The following is a 24,308-nucleotide window of genomic DNA, read 5'->3' on the forward strand; positions in this document are numbered from 1 at the left end:
CGTCCACAAATATATTGAGGGAAGGCAACGAAGAGGATTTGAAAGCAAGGCAGAATTGCAGGAAACAGATTTCAGGAGGTAGATTCGAATCGCCTTGAAAGCACATGAAAAGCGGCAAAACGTGGACAATGATGCCCTTGGCCGAGGAGGGCGTATGCGTTTTCTCCTGAATATATTCAGGAGGAAACGCATACGCCCTTTTTGGCCAACCAAGCAACCTGGAAAGGCAAATCAGCGCTACAAAGAAGTCTCGCTTCCCAACGGGCAAAAGGGCCATGCAGAAAAAAGTGTCAAAACCAGAAATGCAGGACCGGCCATGGAGAAATGGGAGCCTTGCTACGCTGATGGGCGGGATGTAAATTGCCAACAGCCACTCTGGAGAAGTGTACGGTGTGTCCTGAAACATCTAAATAACACAGCTTAGAGAGCATACGGCACTTCCACGCATGGGCGTATAAATTGGGAAAACTAAAAATCAGCAAGACACAGGCACCCCAAAGTTTAGGGCTGCTCTGTTGACAAGAACCCCCACTTCATTACACCTTAAATATCCTAGGAAAGAGAAAAATGGATAAAGAAGTTGTGGTCCTCATGTACAATGGAATATCACTCAGCCATGAAATCAACGTCATAAGGCTAGTAGCAGCACGATGAGTGGATTTAGGTACGACGATTCTAAGTGAAATAAGTCACACAGAAAAAGACACTTATCATAAGATATCACTTATGGAGGGAATGTAAAAACCGCTACACTTGACCTGAATGACAAAACAGAAGAGAGTCACACGTTTAGAAAACACACTATGGCTGCTGAACGGGAAAGGTGAGGTGGGGTGATGCATAAAACAAGGGTTTCAAATTAGCTCAGATACCGTTCCATAAACCCAATCTGTAATAGACAAGATCTACTCCTTAAAAAAAAAAAAAAAAAAAAAAAAAAATGTTGATAATGGCCACTGCTGTATTGGAGGAGTGTAATGTTTTCATAAAATTAACTACTAAAAAATGCAAAATTTGTCATCTTCTTTCAAGGTGACCACTCATTATGTTCCTCTGAGGCTGCAAGGAAAGCTAGATATAAACTTCAGCTGTGACTAGCAAAGAGCACAGAATTCTTTGACATCTGTGCCAGCTGTTCCTTCATTTGAATTACATCTAGCTTCTGAACTGATGAAAAATCTTAACTTTAAATAAAAAGATGTTTTGATGCTTGACTATTTTCTAAACTAAAATATGCTTCTATTTCTATATATTGAGGTAACAAATAATATTAATTGACTCTAAAAACTAGCAGTGTTTTTAGAACAATAAAATATTGTAAAGTAGACCTCATTAAGTTAGTGCCTATTATTGCATGCTGGGCAGGCAATTTCATAAATTCAAATGTGTTATCTCTAAGCATACAATATTCTCTCATACTTTGGAGTGGTTGTGTTTTCAGAATGCCTGCCAGTATTGGCATTTTCTATGATTTCCTTGCAGGTGTTGCAATGCATCTCAAGCCTTTAGCTTAGATAGATAGAAAATAATTAATTTTTGTATAAGAATTTAATTGCATATTATATCAGGAAAAATTTGCTTTTTTAAATTTTTGCTTATTTTTTTATTTCTAATATTTCAATATCAATGCCTGATTAGAATCCTTATATTGTTGAAGAGTATAAACATATTTCTGAATTAAGGAATCTTTTTTGTCCATGCACTCTCAGTAAGAATATCTATCATGATTTGGGAAAGATAATATCCTGATTATGTGTACAATTAACTGGGAAGATAGGCATTGAAATACACATAGAATGCATGCTTAGAAAGTGTGGGTCTAGCCTGGACACTGAAGGATGTTCATGCTATGCCAGATATCTGAAAATAGAAAGGCTTTTCAATGCTATGAGGCAAGGGCATACAATGGTTTGAAGAAGGATAGATAATGTCAAACTCAGGTCAGTCGGCTCTAAATGTTATCTTTCAAATAAATGTCATAGCAATTCCATTAATGTAGAAGGTAGATACTGTGTAAGAGGAAAAACAGTACTATCCATACAATACTAAGTTTGATGTAAGGAAAGTGATTAAAAAAATTACTTCAAGGGGTGGGAAATATAGAAATAAGCTTTAAAAAGCCTCAAATTTGAAGAAAGTATTGTTGAAGAATGTATTGTTGAGTTATGCATGAGTTCCAAAGCTATGGGATCTTGGGACTTTTTAAATCAAGAAAGGAAAATAATCATTATTATTTCTTTATTCTACCCTTTACCTTGTATTGCGTAACTTTTCATCCAACTGCAAATTTCACCCTCAGTACCAGTAGTATCTATACTGCACAGTGAGAGAATGCCTCATTGATTTTCATAACTATATTTAGCCAAGTAACATATGCCATATACATTTTCTTTCCATTCTTTTCTACAGCCCTCTTTTCCCCATGTCATTATTTGCTGTGGTGTCCTTCCATGTGATTCAGTCATCAAGGTTCCAAAGTGCTCCTGGATTGTGTGGAATCTTTAAGGTGCTAAGATTGCCCTGAGTTTCATTCATAACTATATAGAATGCCTCCCTTTCCCCCCAGCCACTTGTGTTTGGCACTTTTACATGGGCACCGAAAGAGTAGAGTTGTCCTAATACTACAGTATTACAGAGAGCCTTTTAATGAAAACAGTAGTTTCCACTGTGCTCTCATGTCTACACCTCACTCTTTCTCTTGCATTCACTCTTTCATTCTTTCTTTTTTAAATCACCAATTGTGTGATAACTGAGCCGGAGTCCAGGGCAAGGAAGCTTACCTAGGCTGCCTTAGTCTTTTCCAATCCTATACCCCCCTTTTTTGTCCCATGAAAATCTTGTTGCTTGCTTTCATTTTCCAATTTATTGAAACTTCCCTTAATAAATTGCTTTTCTCAGTATTGTATTTCACTTTTGCTATACACTGTGGAAATCTTCATATTTGGAAGGTTATGATGAATCTAATAATCCATTAATGTGCCCTCACTCTGTTTATCACTGTGTAGACTATTTTGGAAATGTAAGAGAAGCACTATGTCCCTGTTAGCAAGCAGCTTATAATGAGGATTGGGAAAGAAATGGGAAACAGAAATAACTAATAAATGATTTCAAATGATTTCAAGAATCAAGAATTCAAGATCTGTATTATATAGAACAATTAGTGAATTACTATACATGACATGAAAAGTGTTCATTATAAACAGTAATTTCAATATATTGAAAATATTGTACATGAGAGAAATTTTAAATCATTTTATAAACTATTAGAAATAAAAATATAAAGGTTGAAAATATCAAGGTTGTTTTTGCAGAGGAAATAGCATTTAAGGAAATAGCATTCTATCTAGTGTGTAGACAAAATGTACTTTCTATTTAGAGAGAGGGAAATTAAGCATAAAAGAATATGGAAATATGTTATAATTGTGGAATGAATTCAGTAAGAATCTCTAGGATTGGTTAAAAAATAAGCTCTGATTTCTTGTTAATCAATCTAGGAAATAAAAAGACCCAAGATAGCCTTCCTTCTTTAGAAGGTCAAGAACAACAGTATATGCGAATCATTTTGAGGAAACAGGCAAAATTTACCATGGTTGCGTCTGACAAACTTAATAGGTGGTTACAGCAGCTAATGCTTTCTACAAGTGGCCTTTTATGAAATAAGAGTTTTAATATGGCATGACAAGACTCCAACATGATACTAACTCATATTAACTGGATCAGTCTAATTATGATATAAAAACAAATTTGGTGCAGTCCTGTACCACCATCTTAGAGATCTGAATTTACAATGTTTTAATTGTAAATTAAACATGGTGGGAATTGTTCTTACTTTGAGTGGAAACAGAGTATCCCAGATTTAATATCATATTATTTATTTTCTATAACTTGAGTCTAAAAATATAAGAATACCTTTTTCCCTGGGAACTGTATGAAAAGATACAAAAATCTAGTCTTTTACTGAATAACAAAAAATGTAAAATTATGTTTATCTCAGGGCTTGTTCCTGAAATCTTGTATTATTCAAGAATCTATGATTTTTCTTTCTTGCTTCTTATTTAATCTTTATTTGATAATGGAATACTTAAAATTTTTAGAAACACTGTCTTGAAGTGAAACTGTTAATAAAACAACTAGTTAAAAAGCAACAAAAATATTAACTAAGCAGCCACTTGTTTTGCCCCTAGGAAAATAACTGGTCTTTATAAAAATGGTAAATTAGATTGTTATGTTGATGTACCATGTTATATTAAGATGGCTTAAATGGTCTCATACAATATATAACTTACAGATTAAGACAAAAATATAATTTGTAAATATTACCTCATTAAATTTAACATCTTTAATTATACATTTTAAGTTTTAAAAATAATATATATAAATATTTTTTATAAGTTATATATTAGAGAGTTGAACAATGCTAAATTATTTTCCCTTTATCATAATGCCCATTAACCGAATTTAATTGACTGGATGATTTTAAGCATATGTCTTTAAAAGACCCTTTCTCAGATCTTTCCCCCTCAAAATTAGCACTTCTTACATGCATGTGCTATTACAATCTTTTTGTCTGATGAACTGTATCCTCTTCAAGAGACCTCATGCTGGATATAGTACTAAATATGTATCTTATTGATTTTCAAAGGATCACAGGTGGGAAGCCATTCATAAGTAACCTGAAAGATAATACTACTACTCAATATTTTACAGTATTTTTCAGATTCACAATAATGTGTAGATTTTAAATAATTATTATTTATGATAATCATGGGCATGCTATTTTCTCTTTGTAGACAGATAAATCATCTCAGATTCTAAATTAATAAATCATTTAAAATGAGTAACCTAAAATGCATCTTTATCACTACTTCCTTATGACATATTTCAGGTACACATACTTTAATAGGAAAGCAATTACACACCTGATTTCTTCAAGAGTAAAGAAATCGAGTATCAGAATCTTTGATATCAACTTAACAAGATTATTGTAATAGTACCAGATTTGTCCAGTTAATAATAACATGTAATAAAGAAAAATTCATGTTCTAATTTTGATGTTCTGTTAGTTCCTTTAGAGGTCAGAAAATACCTTACCCACCACTCCATAGTTTGACGTAGTTCAACATATGTTTACAAGAAGCAGAAATTTTTCTTGGTTTATGAAGGAACCAGAAAATAACTAATTGTGCGTAGTATTATTTATTAAATATGTTGCACCCATCCCGGTATGTACATTTTACATTACAATAAATATCATTTTACTTCAGCAAAAGTAATAAAAAGTGTTTGTAATCCTCTTTAAGATGCTTTCCCCAGCTTTCTATTTAATGTTATATGAAATGGGATGTCTGTACGTTGAAGGCTCTTCAAATGAGATCCTGAAATTATGACTGGATATCAACACTGCCAATCTATTCTGCCCCAGAAATTGACTAAAAGAAACAGATCTCCTCCATGCTTTGAGGTAGATTGCCTATTATGGAAAAAACAAACCAGACACCCATCCATAAAGATAGAGAGGAATTCATATCTGAAAAGTCATATGAAAAATGGGACAAAAATCTCACAAGGTTTGAATATTGTGTAATACTATTTTCCATAGAGAATAATGAGAAAACAATTTCCTCTTCTTTGACTGGTCTCTAAGTCTCTTGGTGTCTTGAAATTTTGCCTCTGAAAAATTATCTTTGAAAGGAAATTCATCCCTGACATTCAAAAACACTTAAAACGTTTGCTCACGAAAGAAATCCCAGGTTATATACAACCTACACAACAGGGAAAGCTCAAAAATTAAATGGAGAGAGGACCCAGCTTTCTTCAGCTTGTAGATTATATAATCTTCTGCTGATTCTTTTTTTTTTTTTTAACATCTTTATTGGAGTATAATTGCTTTACAATGGTGTGTTAGTTTCTGCTTTATAAAAAAGTGAATCAGCTATACATATACATATATCCCCATAGCTCCTCCCTCTTGTGTCTCCCTCCCACCCTCCCTATCCCACCCCTCTAGGTGGTCACAAAGCACCGAACTGATCTCCCTGTGCTATGTGTCTGCTTCCCACTAGTTATTTTACATTTGGTAATGTATATATGTGCATGCCACTCTTTCACTTCGTCCGAGCTTACCCTTCCCTCTGCCCGTGTCCTCAAGTCCATTCTCTAAGTCTGCATCTTTATTCCTGTCCTGCCCCTAGGTTTTTCAGAGCCATTTTTTTTTTTTTTTTTTTTAGATTCCATATATATGTGTCAGCATACGGTATTTGTTTTTCTCTTCCTGACTTACTTCACTCTGTATGACAGACTCTGGGTCCATCCACCTCACTACAAATAACTCAATTTCATTTCTTTTTATGGCTGAGTAATATTCCATTGTATATATGTGCCACATCTTCTTAATCCATTCATCTGTTGATGGACACTTAGGTTGCTTCTATGTCCTGGTTATTGTAAATAGAGCTGCAATGAACATTGTGGTACATGACTCTTTTTGAATTATGGTTTTCTCAGGGTATATGTCCAGTAGTGGGATTGCTGGGTCATATAGTAGTTCTATTTTTGTTTTGTAAGGAACCTCCATACTGTTCTCCATAGTGGCTGTATCAATTTACATTCCCACCAACAGTGCAAGAGGGTTCCCTTTTCTTATACACTCTCCAGTACTTATTGTTTGTAGATTTTTTGATGCTGGCCATTCTGACCTGTGTGAGGTGATACCTCATTGTAGTTTTGATCTGCTGATTCTTTTGGTACTAAATATTCTGTTATACTTCTCTGAACACATCCTTTCAGCTATGTCATAATGAGTAAGATTAAGGGCTGGCCACTTTAACTGCCAGTATATAGGAGTCTTAGAATAAAATAGTTTTTAAACCCTAGGTATTTTCATTCATGTTATCAGGGTGCAGGGATACGAGTCAGTAGGTCTTGAGAAGCAGAAATTTTGCCACTGAATATCAGCACTTCTCTTGTGTTTTCCTATTATACATCCTAATATCTTGGTATAAATATTAAAAAAGGAGTGTTTACAAAAATAATTAATGTATTTTAGACAAACACATGAGAGACACTTCTTTAATTTAGCTCTCAAATTTTATTTTCCTTGGCTCTGAAGGTTTTCTGTCTCAATATATGTATATATTTACATGAACTTCTATGAAAATATATATAAACCAACTTAATTTTTGGTTTTATGCCTCTTTTGTTTGTTTCTTTTGTTTCTATAACTAATTGTATTTTCTGTTATTTTTCATTATGCCTCTTTGGGGAAAAATAAACACCTTAATTTATATTGAACTTGTCAAGAAAAACTAGATTTCAATAAAAGGTTATTTTTCTATATATATACATGTATGTGTGTAGCGGGAGAAGATGTGTGCACTGTGTGTGTGTGTGTGTGTGTGTGTGTGTACACATACTGGGATGATTCTAGAGCTTCTAGTTTCCAACTACAAGGAAATACTCAGGTGATTAATTTAGAGTAGGACAGCATTTCCTGAAAGTTGTTCTCCAGAATACTGGTTCCACAGGATATCAATATGTTTTGCTGGTAAGAGAGAGAATTATTGATCAAAGAACAATGGGAAAGATTGTTTTTTTTTAATATACAAGTTTCTTTATTGCAATACTTATCAAAGGTGTCCGTTGAATTATGACTCTGAATGGGATGTAATAAGACATATCTAAAAAAAAAAAAAAATTTCCTAAGCTTTTTTGACCATGGAATATGTTTCCACAGATCATCTCTTAGGGTCAATCTACTACATAATGCACTTTGAAAAATGAGGAATTTGAGGATCAGAGAGGTTAATCATCTTATAATTCATAATACCTGAGACTCTAACTCAGAATTCTGAGTTGGCTTATATGGTCCATCAGCCAGATCAGTGTGACTTAGCCAAAATTTGAGAACATCAGGAAATAGTTTGCAAGACACCTTATATCAGATAAAAGGAATTTGCATTTTTGTCACTGGAATAAAAATATAAAGAATATCTTAATAAGAAGGATGGTGCCCGTTGTTTCCAGGGATGATAGAACAATAGGAGGTCTTAGCAAATAGTAATCAAATAGAGATTTGGGGCCTTGTAGATGTAAAAATGTAAGGTCAAAATGGCAAAAATGTGTTTAAGATGGTACAGGTATAATATTGAAAGGTAGTAAAATATTGTGAGGTCACTTTCAGGTATATTAATTTGTTTTATTTAGCCTACAGTGGAGAACTATGAACAGTGATATGTTGTATATTTTACAATTTTAAATACACAGACATCAATATATTTTTTGTAGGTTTTTAAAAAACAATATGACTGGTCCTGATCTGAGGTGTTGGCTCAGCCGTTTCATAAGGAACTCTGGTCTGAAGGGCTGGGGGAAAGGCCTCTGTGTGGGGCCCGCTCTGAGCAAGTGAAACAGACTAAGCACAAAGGGTAAAAAGATGGATGGGCTAGACCTGAAGTGAGATTGCCAGATCTGTGTCCTTTCCAGATGAAATGTGGCTCCTCTAGCAACAGGAGGTGTGAATAGAGAGGACTTTCAAGATGGCGGAGGAGTAAAACTTGGAGATCACCTTCTTCCCCACAAATACATCAAAAATACACCTACATGGGGAACAACTCCTACAGAACACCTGCTGCATGCTGGCAGAAGACCTCAGTCTTCCCAAAAGCTGTGTGGCTGACAGGGTCTTGGTGCTCTGGCCAGTTGTCAGGCCTGAGCCTCTGAGGTGAGAGAGCCAAGTTCAGGACATTGGACCATCAGAGACCTCCTGGCCCAATGTAATATCAATCGGCAAGATCTCTCCCAGAGATTCCATCTCAATGCTAAGACCCAGCTCTACTCAAAGACCAGCAAACTCCAATGCTGCACACCCAATGCCAAAAAACTAGGAAGACAGGAACACAAACCCACCCATTACAAGAGAGGCTGCCTAAAATCATAATAAGTTCACAGACACCCCAAAACACACCACCAGACGTGGACCTGCCCACCAGAAAGACAAGATCCAGCCTCATCCGCCAGAACACAGGCACCAGTCCCCTCCAACAGGAAGCCTACACAACCCACTGAACCAACGTTACCCACTGGGGGCAGACACCAAAAACAACAGGAACTACAAACCTGCAGCCTACATAAAGGAGACCCCAAACACAGTAAGTTAAGCAAAATGAGAAGACAGAGAAACACACAGCAGATGAAGGAGCAAGGTAAAAGTCCACCAGGCAAAAAAATGAAGAGGAAATAGTCTACCTGAAAAATAATTCAGAGTAATGATAGTAAAGATAATCCAAAATCTTGGAAATAGAATGGAGAAAATACAAGAAACGTTTAAGAAGGACCTAGAAGAACTAAAGAGCAAACAAACAATGATGAACAGCACAATAAATGAAATTAAAAATTTTCTAGAAGGAATCAATAGCAGAATAACTGAGGCAGAACGGATAAGTGACCTGGAAGATAAAATAGAGGAAATAACTACCACAGAGCAGAATAAAGATAAAAGAATGAAAAGAATTGAGGACAGTCTCAGAGTCCTCTGGGACAACATTAAACACAGCAACATTCGAAGTATACGGATCCCAGAAGAAGAAGAGAAAAAGAAAGGGACTGAGAAAATATTTGAAGAGATTATAGTTGAAAACTTCCCTAATATGGGAAAGGAATTAGTTAATCAACTCCAGGAATCACAGAGAGTCCCATGCAGGATAAATCTAAGGAGAAAAACGCCAAGACACATATTAATCAAACTATCAAAAATTAAATACAAAGAAAGAATATTAAAAGCAGCAAGGGAGAAACAACAAATAACATACAAGGGAATCCCCATAAGGTTAACAGCTGATCTTTCGGCAGAAACTCTGAAAGCCAGAAGGGAGTGGCAGAACATATTTAAAGTGATGAAAGGGAAAAACCTACAACAAAGATTACTCTACCCAGCAAGGATCTCATTCAGATTTGATGGAGAAATGAAAACCTTTACAGACAAGCAAAAGCTAAGAGAATTCAGAACCACCTAACCAGCTTTACAAGAAATGTTAAAGGAACTTCTCTAGGCAGGAAACGCAGAGAAGGAAAAGACCTACAATAACAACCCCAAAACAATTAAGAAAATGGTCATAGGAACATACATATCAATAATTACCTTAAATATAAATGGATTAAATGCTCCAACCAAAAGACATAGACTGGCTGAATGGATACAAAAATAAGACCCATATATATGCTGTCTACAAGAGACCCATTTCAGACCTGGGGACACATACAGACTGAAAGTGAGGGGATAGAAAAAGATATTCCATGCAAATGGAAAACAAAAGAAAGCTGGAGTAGCAATTCTCATATCAGACAAAATAGACTTTAAAATAAAGACTATTACGAGAGACAAAGAAGGACACTGCATAATGATCAAGAGATCAATCCAAGAAGATATAACAATTGTAAATATTTACGCACCCAACATAGGAGCACCTCAGTATATAAGGCAAATGCTAACAGCCATAAAAGGGGAACTCAACAGTGGCACAATTATAGTAGGGGACTTTAACACCCCACTTTCACCAATGGACAAATCAACAAAATGAAAATAAATAAGGAAACACAAGCTTTAAATGACCTATTAAACAAGATGGATTTAATTGATATTTATAGGACATTCCATCCAAAAACAACAGAATACACTTTCTTCTCAAGTGCTAATGGAATATTCTCCAGGACAGATCATATCCTGGGTCACAAATCAAGCACCGGTAAATTTAAGAAAATTGAAATCATAAGAAGTATCTTTTCCGACCACAACGCTATGAGACTAGATATCAATTACAGGAAAAAATCTGTAAAAAATACAAACACATGGAGACTAAGCAATATACTACTAAATAACCAAGAGGTCACTGAAGAAATCAAAGAGGAAATCAAAAAATACCTAGAAACAATGACAATGAAATCATGATGACCCAAAACCTATGGGATGCAGCAAAAGCAGTTCTAAGAGGGAAGTTTATAGCAATACAATCCTACCTCAAGAAAACAAGAAAAATCTCAAACAACCTAAGTTTACACCTAAAGCAATTAGAGGAAGAAGAACAAAAAAACCCCAAATTTAGCAGAAGGAAAGAAATCATAAAGATCAGATCAGAAGTAAATGAAAACGAAATGAAGTAAATGACAGCAAAGATCAATAAAAGTAAAAGTTGATTCTTTGAGAAGATAAACAAAATTGATAAACCACTACCCAGAGTCATCAAGAAAAATAGGGAGAAGATTCAAATCAACAGAATTAGAAATGGAAAAGGAGAAATAACAACTGACACTGCAAAAATACAAAGGAGCATGGGAGATTAACTACAAGAAACTCTATGCCAATAAAATGGACAACCTGGAAGAAATGGACAAATTCTTAGAAAAGCACAACCTTCCAAGCCTGAACCAGGAAGAAAGAGAAAATATGAACAGACAAATTAAGGGACTGAAATATAAACTGTGATTAAAAATCTTCCAACACACAAAAGCCCAGGACCAGATGGCTTCACAGGCGAATTCTATCAAACATTTAGAGAAGAGCTAACACCTATCCTTCTCAAAGTCTTCCAAAATGTAGCAGACGGAGGAACACTCCCAAACTCATTCTATGAGGCCACCATCAACCTGATACCAAAACCAGACAAAGATGTCACAAAAAAAGAAAACTACAGGCCAATATCACTGATGAATATAGATGCAAAAATCCTCAACAAAATACTAGCAAACAGAATCCCACAGCACATTAAAAGGACCAGACACCATGACCAAGTGGGGTTTATCCCAGGAATGCAAGGATTCTTCAATATATGCAAATCAATCAATGTGATACACCATATTAACAAACTGAAGGATAAAAACCCTATGATCATCTCAATAGATGCAGAAAAATCTTTCCAAAAAATTCAACACCCATTTATGATTAAAAACTCTCCAGAAAGTGGGCATAGAGGGAACTTACCTCAACATAATAAAGCCCGTATATGTCATACCCACTACCAACATCATTCTCAATGGTGAAAAAAATGAAAGCATTTCCACTAAGATTAGGAATAAAATAAGGTTGCCCACTTTCACCACTATTACTCAACATAGTTTTGGAAGTTTTAGCCACAGCAATCAGAGAAGAAAAAGAAATAACAGGAATCCAAATTAGAAAAGAAGAAGTAAAACTGTCACTGTTTGCAGTTGACATGATACTATACAAAGAGAATCCTAAAGATGCTACCAGAAAACTACTAGAGCTAACCAATGAATTTGGTAAAGTAGCAGGATACAAAATTAAGGCACAGAAATCTCTTGCATTCCTATACACTAATAATGAAAAATCTGGAGAGAAATTAAGGAAACACTCCCAATTACCATTGCAACAAAAATAATAAAATACCTAGGAATAAACATCCCTAAGGAGAAAAAAGACCTTTATGCAGAAAACTATAAAACACTGTTGAAAGAAATTAAAGACAATACAAACAGATTGAGAGGTATACCGTGTTCTTGGGCTGGAAGAATGAACATTGTGAAAATGAGTATACTACCCAAAGCAATCTACAGATTCAGTGCAATCCCTATCAAACTACCAATAGAACTTTTCACAGAACTAGAACAAAAAATGTCACAATTTCTATGGAAACACAAAGGACCCTGAAGAGCTAAAGCATTCTTGAGAAAGAAAAACGGAGCTGGAGGAATCAGGCTTCCTGACTTCAGACTATACTACAAAGCTACAGTAATCAAGACAGTAGGATACTGGCACAAAAACAGAAATACAGATCAATGGAACAGGATAGAAAGCCCAGAGATAAACCCACGCACATACGGTCACCTTATCTTTGACAAAGGAGGCAAGAATGTACAATGGAGAAAAACAGCCTCTTCAATAAGTGGTGCTGGGAAAACTGGACAGCTACATGTAAAAGAATGAAATTAGAACACTCCCTAGCTGCATACACAAAAAATAAACTCAAATAGGATTAAAGACCTAAATGTAAGGCCAGATACTATAAAACTCTTAGAGGAAAACATAGGCAGAACACTCTATGACATAAATCACAGCAAGATCCTTTTTGACCCACCTCCTAGAGAAATGGAAAAAACAAAAATAAACAAATGGGACCTAATGAAACTTAAAAGCTTTTGCACAGCAAAGGAAACCATAAACAAGACGAAAAGACAATCCTCAGAATGGGAGAAAATATTTGCAAACAAAGCAACTGACAAAGGATTAATCTCCAAAATATACAAGCAGCTCATGCACCTCAATATCAAAAAGACAAACAACCCAATCCAAAAATGGGCAGAAGACCTAAACAGACATTTCTCCAAAGAAGACATACAGATTGCCCACAAACACATGAAAAGATGCTCAACATCACTAATCATTAGAGAAATGCAAATCAAAACCACAATGAGGTATCACCTCACACTGGTCAGAATGGCCATCATCAAAAAATCTACAAACAGTAAATGCTGGAATGGGTGTGGAGAAAAGGAAACCCTCCTGCACTGTTGGTGGGAATGTAAATTGATATAGCCACTATGGAGAACAGTATGGAGGTTCCTTAGAAAACTAAAAGTAGAACTACCATATGACCCAGCAATCCTACTACTGGGATATACCCTGAGAAAACCATAATTCAAAAAGAGTCATGTACCACAATGTTCATTGCAGCACTATTTACAGTAGACAGGGCATGGAAGCAACCTAAGTGTCCATCAGCAGATGAATGGATAAAGAAGATGTCGCACATATATACAATGGAATATTACTCAGCCATAAAAAGAAATGAAATTGAGTTATTTATAGTGAGGTGGATGGACCTAGAGTCTGTCATACAGAGTGAAGGAAGTCAGAAAGAGAAAAGCAAATACCATATGCTAACACATATTTATGGAATCTAAAAAAAAAAAAAGTTTCGGAAGAACCTAGGGGCAGGACAGGAATAAAGTCGCAGATGTAGAGAGTGGGCTTAAGGACACAGGGAAAGGGAAAGTAAGCTGGTACATAGTGAGAGAGTGACAGTGACATATATACACTACCAAATGTAAAATAGATACCTAGTGGGAAGCAGCTGCTTAGCACAGGGAGATCAGCTCCGTGCTTTGTGACCACCTAGAGGAGTGGGATAAGGAGGGTTGGAGGGAGACACAAGAGGGAGTGTATATGGGGATATAAGTATACATATAGCTGATTAACTTTGTTATACAGCAGAAACTAACATAAGAATGTAAAGCAATTATACTCTAATAAAGATGTTAAAAAAAAACAATGTGACTTAGATTTTCAGTATATTCTTCTTAGTTAATAAAATGCAAATGCTGGAAAGAACAGATTTTAGTGCTATAGTAGCAGAGCAATAAAAAACATCAGCGTCTTAGTGCATATTCTCCTTTTATATTTTAAAGACATTCATCTATGTTACGAGTTTTTAAATGGCCAATCATTTTTATGCATTGTGTCACAATATTTTTCATCCAGGAAATATTTGTAACTTTCCTTGACTATTTCAATACCTTCTGAGTAGTTCTTAGAATTACTTCAAGAAAAATTATAATTTTATTTCAATACGTATTAGGCTGTCATTCATTGTTCCAGAAAAGGAGTTATGCTCCTTCTTACTCTATATAAGGTACATAGACATTCATCTTAACTTATAAAGGCAGTTAGAATAAATTAAAGATCCCCAAATTTACTTATTCTACAAAATCAGACAGGAGTTATCTAAAAGTTGTTTTTATTTATAAGTCCATGCCACTGTCTCACTTTGTCCCAGCTTACCCTTCCCCCTCCCTGTGTCCTCAAGTCTATTTTCTACTTCTGCGTCTTTATTCCTGTCCTGCCCCTGTGTTCTTCAGAACCCACCCCCCCTTTTCTTTTTTAGATTCCATGTATATGTGTTAGTATACGGTATTTGTTTTTTCTCTTTCTGACTTCCTTCACTCTGTATGACAGACTCTAGGTCCATCCAGCTCACTACAAATAACTCAGTTTCATTTCTTTTTATGGCTGAGTAATATTCCATTGTATGTATGTACCACATCTTCTTTATGCATTCATCTGTCGATGGACACTTAGGTTTCTTCCATGTCCTGGCTATTGTAAACAGAGCTGCAGTGAAAACTGTGGTACATGACTCTTTTTGAATTATGGTTTTCTCAGGGTATATGCCCAGTAGTGGGATTGCTTATAAATACTACCAAATGTAAAATAGATAGCTAGTGGGAAGCAGCTGCATAGCACTGGGAGATGAGCTCACTGCTTTGTGACCACCTAGGGGGTGGGATAGGTTGGTTGCAATTATATATGTTACTTGTCTCTAGGAATTTCTAATAACCAGTTTGTGAGTTAAATGAAACAATAGCTACAATTAACTTGCTCTATATAGTTACAGGGTATTATATCTTTGACCTCTGGGAGATAAGGAGAAAAAATAAAAGTAAAAATGTTTACAATTGTTTTAGTAAATGAGCTACCATTACACTTCAGAAAGGGTATATAAGTATATATCATTTTACATAAATGCCTATAAGTGATCATATCATATATATTTTAGGGTGGTTTTTACCCCCTTATTTTCTTGCTTCTACCCAATCTTTCTATTCATATCACTTTTTCCTCACTAATTAACTGTACTTTCAACATAATTTGGGAGGGAGACTCAAGAGGGAGAAGATATGGAGGTATATGTATATGCATATGTATGTATAACTGATTCACTTTGTCCACTTTGTTATAAAGCAGAAACTAACACATCACTGTAAAGTAATTATACTCAAATGAAGATGTTAAAAAAAAAAGTATGACAAAAAAAAAAAAGAACAAAAAAGATCTGTGGCTATGTAAGTTTGGAACTGCTTAACATTCATTCATTAATAAATCCTTATTGGATGCCTCCTGTAAAAAAAATAATAAAAAATAAAAATAAAAGTTGTTTGTAAAGAACTAAAAGAATATTGACAGGGAAAATCATATTTACTAACCTGATGTTTGGACCATATTAGTACAGGCTAATTCAATTTCTTTTCAGTGTATTTTTTCTTGCATAAACAAAAAGTCTAACATTATAAGAGCAACGCTTCAAATAGCACTTAAGTTCTACCCCTGGGTGAAAGAGCAGGAATATGTGCTAAGTCCAGCACTAATGGAAAGGGGGTGACAGCAACATCCCCAGGACCCAGATTTGCAGTGTCTAAGCCTGGACTTAATCAGAACATAGTAGAATGCTCTGCTCCCACACACCACTCCTATGCTAACAAAACTCAGGTAAAACTAACCATGAAAAGCACCAGGGAGAACCGCAAGAGAGAGATACTATGTGCTGAGCAGCTACATAGGAGGAGGGATCAAAAACAAGCTAGGAGCAGAAATTGAGAAAAACCCTCTGACAAACTAACCCACAATCTAAAAAACAAGATCTTAATTCTTAAGAATTTCACGTTTAAGGTGCACTGCAGATAAACAAATTTCAAATCCAGTCCAACTCTTGACTCTATTAATACACACAGTACAAGCCTCCCAGAAGGAGGCAGAAACTTGTTTCTACTCTCCAAAACAACAACTATGGTTTTAAACAAAAAAAGTGTATGCCACACAAGACACATTTTGTGTCCTCAAGGTAAACAACAGCCTGAAGATCAAACCAGACTCAGATATGATACAGATATTGGTATTATCAGACAGGGAATTTTAATAAATGTGATTAAAATGTTAAAGGCTCTAATGGAAAAGTAAAACAACATGCAGATCACATAGGTAATTTAAGCAGAATGTAATTAAGAATCAAATAGAAAAACTAGAAATTAAAAGGAGAGATAAATGAAGAATGTCTTTAATGGGCTTGTCATTAGACTCAACACAATTGAGCAAATAATTAGTAAACTTGAAGAAAAGTGAAGATAAATTACCCATACCGAAATACAGAGAGGAAGAATTCAAGCGTTGTGAGTCAATATCAGACACTTTAAGATACATATAATTGGAATCTAAGAAGGTGAAGAAAGAATGAGAAATATTTGAAATTATGTCTGAATTTTTTTCTAAAATCAGTAATAGATACCAAAATAGAGTCAAAAGAAGCACAGAGAACAATGAACAGTGTAAAGACCAAAAAAGACTATACATAGGCACGTCATATTCAAATGCTGAAAACCAAAGGCAAAGATAAAGTCTTGAAGACAGCCAGATTAAACAAACACATTGCATATAGTGGAAGAAGGGTAAGAATTATAGCAGATTTCTCATGAGAAACCTTCCAAGCAACAAGATTAAGGAGAGAATTCTTTAAAGTCCTAGAAGAAAAACAATAAAATGTAAATTCACAAAATTACACTCATGTAAATATTCTACAAAATGAAGAAATAATTTCTCAGAACAACTAAAATAGGGGAGACTTTGCTAGCAGACCTACTCTAAAAGAAATATTAAAGGAAGATCTTTAGTTAGAAGGAATATGATACAAGGCACAAACTTAAATCTACCAAAAAGAAAAAAGAAAGAAGATGAATTTTGGATGCAGAATAAATAAAAGTAAAATAAATTTCTTAAATTTCCTTCTTTTTTAATTTCTCTGAAAAACTGTTTGAATCAAAAAGAGTAACAATTATTTTGTCTTTAGAGCATATTTAAGGCTAAAAACATACGATCATATATTAAACCATTTTAAAAAATGAATTAGGTTTTACTAGGTGATTAGAGAAAATTACATAAAGTACTTCTGAATAAATAGGGCAAGATGCAGAAACATGTAGTTACTTGTCTCTAGGAATTTGTAATAACCAGTTTGTGAGTTAAATGAAACAATAGCTACAATTAATTTGCTCTATATAGTTGCAGGGTATTATATCTTTGACCTCTGGGAGATAAGGAGAAAAAATAAAGGTAAAAATGTTTACAACTGTTTTAGTAAATGAGCTACCATTACACTTCAGAAAGGGTATATAAGTATATATCATTTTACATAAATGCCTATAAGTGATCATATCATATATATTTTAGGGTGGTTTTTACCCCCTTAGTTTCTTGCTTCTACCCAATCTTTCTATTCATATCACTTTTTCCTCACTAATTAACTGTATTTTCAACATAATTTATACTTTCCCATAGTTTTCTCCATGCCTATATAATCATAGAGACATAAGCTCATACAAATAATCATAACAAATACTCTATGCAAATTGCACCACATCCTGTTATAAGTGTTTTAAAAATATTACCTCACTTAATATTTAGAATAACTCTATCAGTTAGGCAGTTACTATCATTTCTATTTTCCAGATGGGAAAACTGAGATACAGAAAGGTGAATCAGCTTGCCCACAGCACACAGCTGGTAAACTGCATATTTGGAATTCAAATTTACATCGTCAATATCGAGCATCCATTTTCTTAACTGCCATGCTATCTTGTCTTGCACTAGCTCCTAACCAGAGGAAACAAAGTATTCAATCTTCTGCCATGATACATTCACAGATACGATATTATTCAAAATCATACGATATTACTTCTCATATGGTAATGTGGAAGAAATAACTAGGGAAATCCTTTAATTAAATTGTACATTATGTTAGGTTAATTAAATGCACCTTAAGACAGAAAGGAGGTATTATTTTGGTAGAAGAAGGGGAAATCGCTAATGAGCTAAATAAAATATTTATGAAGTTTTTATTAAACTGTCATTTAATTGTCTTCATGCCTTGACTAATTTTGTCTCTGGTAAATTACACTCTAAATTGTTGTTATTTTTAGTAGCTCTTAAATAAGACGTTCTAATTAATGAAATTTGGCCACCAGCAAGAATAAATAAACACATGTGTCTCCATATATTTCAACTGTGTTGATGAGTTTCTGAGATATAAATTCAACTCTACATTTTGAGTAAATAACACAGTGACTTTACTCTTAATCCAAAAGTGTCTACACAGACATATCACATATGTGGAATGGGGTCAAGAGACATTATGGGAATGTTAAGAGAATTGAATGATTTTAAATTAGATTTTTTAAGCAACTATGCTACAGACTCAGATTTGAAGTGGTCATTAAACAACATTCTTATGCACCTAGATTTTTATATTGGGCTGGCCAGAGTTCGTTTATTTTTTTCCGTAAGATGGCTCTAGTAGTGCTTAGCTGTCTTTAACTTCATTCGAAACAAGTTTATTAGATGGTATTGTGACAGCTGTCATAGCTTGTATTAATAAAAAAAAACTTATCAAAATTGGTGAATTTTTGTGTAGGCATTTTAATATTGAAGATGGAAGAAAAAAGCAACATTTTTGGCATATTATGCTTTATTATTTCAAGAAAGGTAAAAATGCAACTGAAATGCAAAAAAGATTTGTGCAGTGTATGGAAAAGGTGCTGTGACTGATCGAACATGTCAAAAGTGGTTTGCGAAGTTTCGTGCTGGAGATTTCTCACTGGACGATGCTCCACGGTTGGGTAGACCAGTTGAAGTTGATAGTGATCAAATCGAGACATTAATTGAGAACAATCAACGTTATACCACACGGGAGATAGCCGACATACCCAAAGTATCCAAATCAAGTGTTGAACATCACTTGCACCAGCTTGGTTATGTGAATCGCTTTGAAGTTTGGGTTCCATGTAAGTTAAGCGAAAAAAACCTTCTTGGCTGCATTTCCACATGTGATTCTCTACTGAAATGTAATGAAAACGTTCCATCTTTAAAACAAATGGTGACAGGCAATGAAAAGTGGATACTGTACAATAATGTGGAACGGAAGAGATCGTGGGGCAAGTGAAATGAACCACCACCAACCACACCAAAGGCTGGTCTTCATCCAAAGAAGATGATGTGTCTATGGTGGGATTGAAAGGGAGTCCTCTATTATGAGCTCCTTCCAGAAAACCAAACGGTTAATTCCAACAAGTACTGCTCCCAATTAGACCAACTGAAAGCAGCACTTGACGAGTGGCCAGAATTAGTAAACAGAAAATGCATAATCTTCCATCAGGGTAACGCGAGACCACCTGTTTCTTTGATGATCAGGCAAAAACTGTTACAGCTCGGCTGGCAAGTTCTGTTTCATCCGCCGTATTCACCAGACATTGCACCTTCGGATTTTCATTTATTTCGGTCTTTACAAAAATGTCTTAATGGAAAAAATGTCCATTCCCTGGTAGATGGTAAAAGGCTCCTGGAAGAGTTCTTTGCTCAAAAAGATAAAAAGGTTTGGGAAGATGTCATTATGAAGTTGCCTGGAAAATGGCAGAAGGTAGTGGAACAAAAGGGTGAATACATTGTTCAATAAAGTTCTCGGTGAAAATGAAAAATGTGTCTTTAATTTTTACTTAAAAACCAAAGACACTTTTTGGCCAACCCAATATTTGCAAATTATTGTGATTTTATTTGAAAATCTAAAGGAGTTCTGGGAAGCCAATTTATTTCTTTGTAATCTCACTTAAAAACTGTAATTTAAATCCAATCTCATATTCACGAGACATTTTTCTTAAAAACAACTTCCAATATTAAGTTGGAAGATTTTAAATAAATACAAAATGTAAACTAAAGATTTTAAATAAATACAAAATGTATTAAAATGCAAAATATTATAAATGTTAACTAGCAGGATTAATTTATTTCTTAAATTTTGGCTTGAATTATGGATCTATTACAAGCAGTCTTTTTGTCTTAGTCAAGAACATTTTAGATTTAAGAAATAGAAATTGATTTCTCTCTCTCTCTCTCTGTCTCTCTCTCTCTGTCTCTCTCTCTCTCTCTCTCACACACACACACACACACACACACACACACACAGAGGCAAAGTGGAGGGGGAATTAGAGATACATCGCCACCTCATAGAAAGTAAAGGCAAATGGATTGAAATGCCATAGGGCCACCTGAGATGCTACAGGTAGGAAGCCACGGGAACCTGTCATCAAATTTCTCAGGACTTCTCTGTGAAGTGTCTTATCTCATCTACATTCTGTCAACAAACTGGATTTCTCTTCTCCATAATCTCATCAGGAAATGTCTATTGCAATAAAATTCACATTTGTACTTTCTCTCAAGTTTAATACTTTTAGAGATTGACTACATTCTCAATCAGCAAACCAAATTCTCAGATGAGAACATCTGCCTGGTCAAGTTGATTCATTTATCCACTCATATTTCAGCTCTTGCCAGAGCTGCCTCATTCACATGGTAAAAAATTTAACTATAGAGCCCCCACCTTATCAGGAATGGTGGCAGAAAGCACACATGGGTTTTTTCCTAATTATTAAACATCTTTAAAATAGTTTTTTCATTGTTTTGCTGTATGCAGTGAGATATGTAAGGAGAAACAAATAAATCAAAAATGAATTTAAATCAGTTTTTAGAATAAGTAGAGGAAAAACAATTATTTGATAGAGAGAAATTTAAAAATTTCAGTGGAAGTTCTTGGCAGAAGTTGGAAAAAATTTGAAATTTGAATACTACTTATAAATGAACAAGGAAAATTTGTAACAGTCACTGATGTCCAACTTACTTCAATGTACATGTAAAGTGCTCAAGTATTTCTTGTGAAATCCAGTGTGAATGTAAGAGTCTTAATCCATTATTTGGACAAATCTATTATTTTTTATTTGTTTAAACAAATAATATATTATTCCGAATTAAAAATAATAACTTCTATGATATTTGTTCTTGCTCTATCTAAACCTTTCAATTATACCCACTTCAATATTAGTTAAGTACTATTGTAAATTGTTACCAGATCATCTAATCTCTTTAATCCTCTTAAATTATAGTCTGTATTAATTTATATATGATGCAATTATAGTGGTTCTCTAACTTGGCTATGTAATAGAGTCATTGCTGAGCTTTAATAAATCTTAGTGCCTGGTTCATACACCCAGAATTTTTCTTTAATTGATCTTGCATATTGCCTGACAGAGTTTAGTCAACACTCCTTAGGTGATTCTAATATGCAGCCAAGTATGAGAAATAACTTCAATATGGGTATTGCCACTGAGCAATCCCCATATTCAAGCATTTAAAGCATTATTTTAAATGCTTACACTTAAAATATAAACTTTTAGAATTTAAACTTTTTGAAACTATTACTCTAAATTTCCTAATTAATATTCTTAACATATGAAACAAAGAATCATTTTAATTTACACACCATAAAATTCATTTTTTCAAAGTGTACAATTTAGTGATTTTTAGTGTATTCACAAAGATGGGCAACCATCACCTCTATATAATTTCAGAATAGTTTAATCACCCCAAAAAGAAACCCCATACCTATTAGCAGGCACTCTGCATTCCTCTATCCTCTAGTAAATACCAATCCACTTTCTGTTTCAGTGGGTTTGCCTACTGTGGACAGTTCATATAAATTAAATCATACAATACATAGCTTCTTGTTATTAGGTTGTTTCATTTAGGGTGATGTTTTAAGATTAATCAATTTTTAAAACATATCTGGACTTGCTAATTTTTATTGTTAAATAATATTTTATTATATAGAATACCACATTTTATTCATCCATTAATTGGTTGATGGACATTTTAGTTATTTACACTTACGCTGTTATGAATAATGTTATTATGAATATTAGTGTACAGATTTTTGTGTGGACCTACGTTTTTATTTATCTTAGGTATGTAACTAGAATTATAATTGCTCAGTAACATGGTATTTCTATGTCCGATTTTTTTTTTTTTTCGGGATTGCAAGAGGGTATCTTTATTTTACAACTGAGTAGACACAAAAATATTTCAAATGTTACCAAGGCTTGTGAAAAATTACAAAATTTCTTACCAAATTCAATCATTTTCCTAAACTACAGGTAAAATGAACTGTTTCCAGATACTCTCCTAGAGTTTAAATCAAGCCAAGGAGGTGGAGACCTTTTAAAAGACTCAGCAAATATCTGGCACATTATTGGAATGGGTGTACTGGTACATATAAACAGATAAAAGAGGACACTTCTTTTTAAAATCTAGATTTATAGTTACACATTTGCACATGGAAAAAAATATACCTTAGCTACTTTCCTCCAGTTAAGACAGTCAAAGAAGTAATATGTTCCCCTCTCATATGTATTGGTTTTCATTGTTGGCTCCATGCCTGGTGCCCTGGTAATCCATACTCGTTCTTCTTTGTGGTATCTCCAATCACGGCTAAAAAGCTCTACTGCAGCTAAAAGTTGAAATACGTCTCCGTCATTCATGTAATAGAGATAGAAGAGAAGGTCTTCTCCGTATCGACCAAGTTTTATTGCATCCAGCTTATCCCTAATGTGAATGTTTGTTAAGTACTCAGATGGAACATGGAAGTCTATGTCTTGAGGTCGACAAGGTGAAGATGCCCAGGGTGATGCAAATTTGGGGTAGAGATTTTCAGGAGAGTTCAGATTGAGGCCTAATGTTGTTAAGTCACTTCCTAATGCAAGATGTACCATTCCTGGGTCTGTCTCTGCTGCCCTGATAAATGTTAACAGGCCAATCATTCCAAACTGGTCTGTCACCATCCCTTGGAGAATGTTAGTAACCCGACCATCAGGTAACACCTGGATCCCTTTTTTCTGCTGGTTATTATTTTGTATTGTTGAACTTTTATCTCCAGGGAATTTGGGTCCATCTGTACTTGAAGTTGTCTTGCCAGATGTATTCAAATTAGATTTACTGTCATCATTACTTGATGTTGGATCTTTATAACTGGAACCAGGTAACGCCGGAAAATCTTCGTTGTGTATTGAGAAGTCCTGGGATTGCTCATTTGCTGGTTTTGTTACCATTCCAACATAAGGAGCTCTTCCAGCCAAGTGGTTTATTAATGGAGTTGGGTTACCACTTCCTTCCCTTCTATTTCAGTCTGCTAATTCTGGAAAATCTGAAAGGTCCAATCCTGTCACATTTTCACTTCCATCTGTTCCATTAAAAATGTTACTTGATAAGGAGTTATTCATTCCAAATGCCTGATTCCTATGTCCGATTTTTTTGAAGAAGCCCCAAGCTGTTTCCCACAACAACTAAACATTTTATATTTCCAACAGCAATGTATGAAGGATCCATTCTCTCCACTTCATCTCTAACACTTGGTATTATCTATCTTTTTTTTTTTTTTTTTTGGCTGTGTTGGGTCTTCGTTTCTGTGCAAGAGCCCTCTCTAGTTGCGGCAAGCGGGGGCCACTCTTCGTCGCGGTGCGTGGGCCTCTCACCATCGCGGCCTCTCACTGTGGAGCACAAACTCCAGACACGCAGGCTCAGCAGTTGTGGCTCACAGGCCCAGTCGCTCTGCGGCATGTGGGATCTTCCCAGACCAGGGCTCGAACCCATGTCCTCT

The 24,308-nt window shown here is 34.8% G+C and overlaps 1 protein-coding gene across 1 annotated transcript; it reads right to left on the reverse strand.

Moving 5' to 3' along the window:
• Positions 1-22,959: 22,959 nt before the first annotated feature.
• Positions 22,960-23,943, reverse strand: LOC103019080 (CCR4-NOT transcription complex subunit 2-like). The gene has a single exon (XM_057551444.1). The coding sequence runs from the start codon at positions 23,758-23,760 to the stop codon at positions 22,975-22,977; it is 786 nt and encodes a 261-aa protein (XP_057407427.1). The 5' UTR covers positions 23,761-23,943; the 3' UTR covers positions 22,960-22,974.
• Positions 23,944-24,308: the final 365 nt, after the last annotated feature.

This window comes from Balaenoptera acutorostrata, chromosome 8 (genome assembly GCF_949987535.1).
Source record: "Balaenoptera acutorostrata chromosome 8, mBalAcu1.1, whole genome shotgun sequence".
Lineage (NCBI taxonomy): Eukaryota > Metazoa > Chordata > Mammalia > Artiodactyla > Balaenopteridae > Balaenoptera > Balaenoptera acutorostrata.

Bases quoted from the DNA above. Each gene is read 5' to 3' on its own strand.
- LOC103019080 (XM_057551444.1), bottom strand. From the start codon at position 23,760: ATGGTAACAAAACCAGCAAATGAGCAATCCCAGGACTTCTCAATACAC.